This window comes from Anopheles moucheti, chromosome 3 (genome assembly GCF_943734755.1).
Source record: "Anopheles moucheti chromosome 3, idAnoMoucSN_F20_07, whole genome shotgun sequence".
Classification (NCBI taxonomy): Eukaryota; Metazoa; Arthropoda; class Insecta; order Diptera; family Culicidae; genus Anopheles; species Anopheles moucheti.
This window is the reverse complement of record NC_069141.1, coordinates 10065369-10073215: the sequence shown is the minus strand read 5'-3', so window position 1 is coordinate 10073215 and position 7847 is coordinate 10065369. Positions and strand designations below refer to the sequence as shown.

Genomic DNA, 7847 nt, shown 5'->3' with positions numbered 1-7847 from the left:
CTTGGAACATGGGTGACAAAAAAAAACACGAAAGTGTTTAATAGCGAAAAGCCAAGCCAGTACTAATATGTATGTCTGGTCGTATGTTTTATGTAGAAGCGGAACCAAACTAAACATATTACAGCAAAACAACAAAGCGACTCGATCATCCCGTAATAGACATCCTTTTGTGCACCACTTGCGCTCTACTAATAGAAATGAAACGACAAAAGAAAAGCAAAAAAGCATACAAAAACAGTAGCAGATAATTGTAAAACACGCAACAACAAAAAAGTTCTGTAAAGTGGAAAACATGCAAAAATAGAAACAAAAAAAAACAAACAAATAATTAAAAATGAATACAAAAAAAACCCAAAATATAAGATAATTAAACAGAAACAAAACAAAAAGAAACAAAAAAAAACACATAAAAATAACACTCGACAAAACATGCTGTGTTGTGTAGTATTTGTTCTTGTATTTCGAACGATATTCTTTCGGAGGACCCTTAATTCTTTGCCTCGTCACCTTCAAGTGGACCTTCCACGTTTCCCAGTGGGACTCCTAAAATCCTACGAACCAGAAGACTTCATGAGACGTGATATGTCCTTTATGGAAATGAAACCTGTGGAACCTGATCTTCGGCATTGTTTGTGAGCAGGGCGTGTGTGGAGAGGAAGAAAAAAGGAACACGTGCGATCCTGATGAGGGCCAAGGCCAGAAGTATCATCTGCCGTGGATCGAGTTTTTTGGTAACGGATTGGTGATCAGGCCAAGTTATGGCACATCATACTCAACTATGATCGAGCCAATAAAAAGATAAACTTGGCTATATGTTGATGCTGTTGTCGTTTGAGATGGTAACTTATGAAAGAATCGTCACGTAAAGACAAAGAGGTTTAATTTTTCTCCAAAATTTACAACTAGCAGCATATTATTTTTAAATGAGTATGTTTTCTCATCTCAGGTACATTAGATTATAATCATTTTTCATTCGAAACGACCGGTATCGTTTGCTTGTGGTAGCATACAACTACTAACAATACGAAAATGTTTTCCTTCGTCTAACCAGATTGAAAAAGTGCGCTAAAGTTTATTTTCTGAGTGCATCTTTCGTAAATGTTTAGCAAGGTTCTTTTTAGAGTAATACATTTGGGGGCAAAAGGAGCAAGCATAGTTTCTATTTTTGGGATGGCTGTTTAGATGGCGTGTAAGATCCGCCTGGGTTTTGAATGGAGCATCACAATCGTCGCATTTGAAAAACCGACGGTGCATTGTCATGTGCCATGTTAAATATTTGCGCAGTTTGTACCGGGCTCCACATAAGTTGCAGGCAAATGGTTCCTCGTCGGAATGTAACCTTAGGTGAACTTTCAGATAGCTTGCCGACGCAACATGTACCCCACAAATATTGCAAGTGAATTTTGGCCTTGATTCCGGTTCAACGTGTATGGTACTCTTGTGTCTGGTTAGATATTTCAATTGGGAATATTCCTTACCACAAATATCGCAACCAAATTTGTGCTCGTAATGATTAGATTCATGCGACAGCAATCGTTGCGTTGAACCGTAAAGGAGTCCACAAAACGAACACTGAAAACGTAACCTACTCTTAACAGCTCGATGCTCCATTACCCCATACCTAGTTGTGTACGAGTGGTAGCAGATTTGGCAATGGAATGGTTTTTCTTCAGTTAATTCCATGGCGTTCGGTGCATGCACCGTTTGCGAGTGTTGATGCAGTTCCGCAATACTATCGAACACAAGTGCACATCCGCAACATCGGTGAGATAGGTTAGCGGGGGTTTGTTTAGGTGCTGTATTCAGTTCCACTCCTTCCTCTTCATCGTCTGTTGTGTCGAACAAGGAAATTTCAATGATTCCAAAACTTTCCCAGCCATAGATGACGTTGGCATGCTTGGATTGGTAATGTTTCAGAAGTGATTCCTCGGTGTAGAAATCAATGGAACATTCAGAGCAATGATAACTTGGAATCCGATCTTGTTTAATAGATACCACGGATACATTATCTGACTGATCGTCGATTATGCTGAAACAAGCGAAGGCAATTATATTACATTTCATCCATCATTGTGTTGTTCTTGCAAATTGTATGCTTACGAAGAGCTGCAGTCTGCAGATGACTGGAAGAGTTTTTCTGATTCAATACATTTCCTTCGTACAGCTACAGAGCTGGTAAGGTCGGAATGACATCGTGTACAGCAATTTCGAGGAAATCCATCATCAACAGTCGCCTGGAGAAAAGATAATCGCTAGCTATAGTATTGGACAATGTTGCCACAAACAGGACGTACCTTTATTCCTGCTAGCTCCAGCAGAATATCAGCAATACGCTCTTCGGTTTCATAAATATCGAAAATGTTCAACAAATCCATTGTAGCGTCAGTGGATGCACAAACACGGCAGAGGATGTTCTGATTCATGGTTAAATGGCTGTTTATCTGCATACTGTCTCTCGAAAATCTGCATCTATGCACTATCGATCACTGTTTTTATTTTGTCGACAGTTTGACAATAATTAAATCTTTACTGCAATATGTTTGAGCAACTGTTCAGCTTGCAGACCGCCGGGCTTTCACGAATGTTTACATTTGAAATAGCTCGAGCTTGACATTGTATTAGATCAATTTGAAAAGTATCTAAACTGGGATTGAAAGATGGGCTGTGAAAGTGATCGAAAGCTAAGATATTTTCATTTCTAATGAAATATTTCACATTTTTAAATGAAATCTAAATTGTAAGATCCATGATTTAGTGAACGTTTTTTTGTTGTAAAATCTTGATATAACAGAAGAAAAATTTATATTTTACATGCCTATTATCTAAACATGGTTATTCATTTTCAGGATACAAGTTTCTAGCATAACGTTTTATTTTAAATTTGTCTCTAAAAGCGTTTGGAAAAAGGAGAATTCGATCTGCATTATTGATTAGTAGTTTCCAGCTTTTTTAATGTTAAATAAAATGCGACTCCGGCTTTTCGAATGAATACATTCTGGATGTTTTCCTTGTTTAATTGTCCTTTCTAGTTCGCTTGAAGCTTTTTCTTAATCATTATTTTACTCCTTTGATACTGAGCATGTTTCGTTCTCAGGTGTTTGAGAAGATGCTTTTTGGTATAAAACCTGCTACGACACATAGTGCAACGAAAATCCTTCGATCCGATATGTCGGTGCATATGATCCTGAAGTTCGGATTGGCTCTTGAACGAAATCGCACACTCCTCGCACTTGTGCAGTCCTTTGTGAATTTTCAGATGCCAGCTTAAATATCTGTACAGTTTGAAACGGGCCCCACATAGGTTGCAGGAATACGGTTCCTCGTCAGAATGCAGCTGCATGTGGACCTTTAGATAATTTATTGTTTTAACGCTTGCACCACATATATTGCAAGTGTGCTTCTGTTTTAATTCCTGTGCAAGGTGTATACCTTCCTTGTGCCTATTTAGAGCGTTGAGCTTATAGAATTTCCTTCCACAAACATTGCAATCAAAAGTACGATTCGTATGCTTATTTTCATGATGCCCCAGCTCAAATTTAGAACCGTATAATATTCCACAAAACGAACATTGATAGGCCATATTACGCCTTTTCATTTGATGTGCGATTACCCCTTGCTTGGTTGTGTACGTGTGATAGCAGATTTCGCATGGGAATGGTTTGTCTTCGTTAGCTGGAATGGCGTTCGGTGCATGCACCGCTTGGGAGTGTTTCTGCAGTTCCGCAATACTATCGAACAGAAGCAAACATCCGCAGCATCGTTGAGGCGGCTTTACTGGGATTACTGTTGGAGTCACTCCCACATCTACCTCATCGTCGGTAGTATCGAACAAGGAAGTTTCACTAATTCTGAAACTTTTCCATCCGTAAATAGCGTTGGTATGGTTTGATTCATAATGTACTTTGAGCGACTCTGAGCTGTAAAAATCTATGGAACATTCCGAACAATGATACATGGGAATCTGCTCCAGTTTAGGTGATTCCATCGATGCATTATCTGAGCGATCATCTATTTGGCTAGAACACAAAGATTATGTTAAAATGCATCCATCATTACTTCAATGTATGCTTACGGAGAGTCTTGAGATGCCTGGAAGATTTTTTCTGATTTAATGCATTTCCTTCGCACATTGGATGGAAATACATTGGAAACGCCGTTTAGCTTCGTTTGAAATGACAACTGTGAAAGAGAACGAAAAATGAACAGATTTATTATTGGCGTTCGTTACAATTCGGACCAAATTTGATGAACCGTGTTTTGAAATTTATATTATTTTCGAATTTTATTGGCTTTAGGTTTACCAAATATTATTAAAATACGAGGATGAAGACAATGTTTGAATATATTATGTATGAAAGCGTGATGTGGGGAACGAGAGCTGACTTGTTGTGTTGAGGTAGTGTCTACACTTTCTTTTTTCTGTACTGACGATGCGTTTTCGACAAATGGTGGAGAAGATTGCTCCTGGTATAAAAAGCGCTACTACAAATGGTGCAACTAAACTGCCTTGAACCGGTATGGCGGTTCATATGATCTTGAAGCTCGGATGGGCTCTTGAATGAATAGTCACACTCCTTGCATTTGTACAGCCCGACATGCACCGCCGCCATGTGCCATTTTAAGTATCTGTACAGTTTGTAACGAGCCCCACATAAGCTGCAGGCAAATGGTTCCTCGTCAGAATGCAGTTTCTGGTGAACTCTTAGGTTTGGTAACGTACTAAAAGATTTGCCACATTGACTGCAAACGTGTTTTTGTTGCGATTTCGGGTTTGTATGTAATGTTTTGATGTGACCTTTCAGGTTGTCAGGATGAGAAAATACCTTATCACATATGTGGCAAGTGAATTTTCCAGGAGGCATATGCTTAAACTCATGCCTGTTTAGTTGCCACGGTTCGCGGAATAAGATTCCGCACGTTGCACACTGAAAACGTTTCACATATTGAATATTTTGGTGTTGTTTCAGCTTGGCTGCATTGGAAAACAACCCATAGCATGTCTTACATTGAAAGACTTGACTTTCATCAATCTGCATTGCGGTTAAGGCATGTATCGTATCAGAATGCTGTCTCAGTTCGATATCAGTACTAAAGCTCAACAGACAACCGCAGCAGTAATAAATTTTAGTCGATGAATTTTTGGGCTTCGACTCTAGATCGAAAGCAGCTATTTCGTCCTCATCTTCATCGTCAGTTGTGTCGAACAAAGAAATTTCACTAATTCCGAAACTTTTCCAACCATGGATAGCGTTGGCATGCTTTGATTGGTAATGTTCCTGCAGTGACTGCGAGTTGTAGAAATCTATTACACATTCGTGGCAATGGTAACTTGGAATCCGATCTTGTTTAATAGATACCATGGATACATTATCTGCGTGATTATCGATTACGCTGAAACCAACAAAGCCAATTATATTACATTTCATACATCGTTGTGTCATTCTTGAATATTCTATGCTTACGGAGAGCTGCAATCTATAGATGTCTGGAAGAGTTCTTCTGATTCAATACATTTCCTTCGTACAGCTACAGCGCTGGTGAGGTCGGAATGGCATTGTATACAGCAATTTCGAGGAAATCCATCATCAACAGTCGCCTGGAGAAAAGATAATCGCTAGCTTTAGTATTGGACAATGTTGCCACAAACAGGACGTACCTTTATTCCTGCTAGCTCCAGCAGAATATCAGCAATACGCTCTTCGGTTTCATAATCGTTGAAAATGTCCAGCAGATCAAGTGCAGTGTCAGTGGATGCACAAACACGGCAGAGGATATTCTGATTCATCGTCAAATAATTGCTTGTCTTACTGGCAAATCGTAAGTCCAATTTCTCTCCACTTTTGGCCGATATTTATGCACATTCACATTAAATAAATCAAAACGAAATTTGCTGTTTGGCACAGAAGATTCAGCTTCGCAGTGTCAATGTTTACATAGGATACGCTGTTTAGCTTCGTTTGAAATGATGCTAAAATAGAAATGACAGATGTGAATGTCACGCTGCGAACGAAGCTCTGCATTTTAACGAAATCGAGATGTTTTATTGATGTTCGTTACAATTCGGACCAAATTTGATGAACCATGTTTTGAAAACTATAATATTTTTGAAATTTATTGGCCGAATGGTCTACTAATTGTCATAAAAATAGGATAATTTTGTTTAAAACGAAATACACGTGACTAGTGCACAGTTAACGAGCCGCATTGAAATAAAGCCTACATTTTCTTTCTTTTGTAGTGGCCATGCACTTTTCTCATATGCTTACAAAGATTTTGTTTCGTACAAAAATTGCTACCACAAAAGGTGCAACTAAACTCCCTTGATCCGACGTGGCTGTTCATATGATCCTGAAGCTCGGATGGACTCTTGAATGAAGCGTCACACTCCTTGCATTTGTGCAGCCCGTTATGCACTGCCATGTGCCATTTCAAATATCTGTACAGTTTAAAACGGGCCTCACATATGGTGCAAGCAAATGGTTCCTCGTTAGAATGTAGCCGCATGTGTGTTTTCAGATACGCAGCCGAACTAACACTTTTTCCACACTGATTGCAAATGTGTTTTTCTTGCGATTTAGTAGCTTTCGCATTTGTATGAAACCTTTTCATATGACTATTCATGGATCCTGGATTAGAAAAAATCTTATCACATATATCACACGTGAATTTTCCACGCATGTGTTTAAACTCATGGCGCGTTAGTTGCGCCAGTTGGCCGAACAGTGTTCCGCATGTTGCACACTGGAAGCGTGTGAAATATTCAATATTTTGGTGATTTTCCAGCGCGCATGCATTTGTAAACAAACGATAGCATATGTTGCACTGAAATGTGCGAATTTCATTAATCTGCATTGCGTTTGATGCATGTACCGCATCGGAATGCTGTCGCAGTTCGATATCTGTATCAAACATCAATAAGCATCCACAGCAATAATACATTTTGGACGATGGTTTTTCAGGCTTTGACTCTACATCGGTAGCTATTATTTCATTCTCTTCTTCATCAGTTGTATCGAACAAGGAAATTTCACTAATTCCGAAACTTTTCCAACCATGGATAGCGTTGGCATGCTTTGATTGATAATGTTCTTTAAGCGATTCCGAGCTGTAGAAATCTATTACACATTCGTAACAATGGTAACTTGGAGTTTGCTCCTGTTCAGAAGATATAATGGAGTCATTATCTGAGTGATCATCGATGAGACTGGAACAAAAGGGTTATGTTAAAATGCATCCATCATTACGACAATGTATGCTTACGGAGAGTAGCAGACTTGAGATGCCTGGAAGAGTTTTTCTGATTCAATACATTTCCTTCGTACGGCTACAGCGCTGGTAAGGTCGGAATGACATCGTGTACAGCAATTTCGAGGAAATCCATCATCAATAGTTGCCTAGATGAGATATAATATCTAGCTATAGTATTGGACAATGTTGCTACAAACAGGACGTACCTTTATTCCTGCTAGCTCCAGCAGAATATCAGCAATATGCTCTTCGGCTTCATAATCATCGAAAATGTCCACCATATCAAGTGTAGTGTCAGTAGAAGCACATATTCGACACAGAGCGTCTGGACTCATTTTAAATCACGCACGTATAGGGCTTAATACGATCACTTCCCTTCATTCAGCTGCACTCCGCTTTTGATGAAACCGAGCGATTGAAAAGTGGTTTGTTTACAAATAAAGGACGATTGACAGCGACGGTTTAGATTTGTTTCAAGTGTTGAAGAAAAGATAAACGTCAGCCCGAAAGGCATCTAAATGCAGGGGTGGTGAACGACGAATTAGATTTGATTTGTGCTGGGAAGCGTCCCGTAGTGGGTACGTTTCAGCTTTAGTGTT

General features: G+C 39.2%; 1 protein-coding gene and 1 pseudogene across 1 annotated transcript; both read right to left on the bottom strand.

The window, feature by feature from the left end:
• Positions 1 to 468: 468 nt before the first annotated feature.
• On the bottom strand, positions 469 to 2517 carry LOC128303815 (zinc finger protein OZF-like; annotated as a pseudogene).
• Positions 2518 to 5993: 3476 nt separating this feature from the next.
• Positions 5994 to 7583, bottom strand: LOC128304163 (zinc finger protein 83-like). The gene is made up of 3 exons (XM_053041315.1): positions 7455 to 7583; positions 7261 to 7394; positions 5994 to 7204 (listed from the first exon to the last, which is right to left on the bottom strand). Exons 1-3 carry the CDS (start codon positions 7581 to 7583, stop codon positions 6217 to 6219), a joined length of 1251 nt encoding a protein of 416 aa, XP_052897275.1. The 3' UTR covers positions 5994 to 6216.
• Between the last annotated feature and the right edge of the window lie 264 nt (positions 7584 to 7847).

What these genes read in the sequence shown, in the direction of transcription:
- LOC128304163 (XM_053041315.1), bottom strand. Translation starts at nt 7,583, where the DNA reads ATGAGTCCAGACGCTCTGTGTCGAATATGTGCTTCTACTGACACTACA. An exon ending in TGGAGCTAGCAGGAATAAAG is followed by an intron (nt 7,395 to 7,454) that starts GTACGTCCTGTT and finishes TATCTCATCTAG; the next exon opens with GCAACTATTGATGATGGATT. An exon ending in TCTCAAGTCTGCTACTCTCC is followed by an intron (nt 7,205 to 7,260) that starts GTAAGCATACAT and finishes CTTTTGTTCCAG; the next exon opens with TCTCATCGATGATCACTCAG.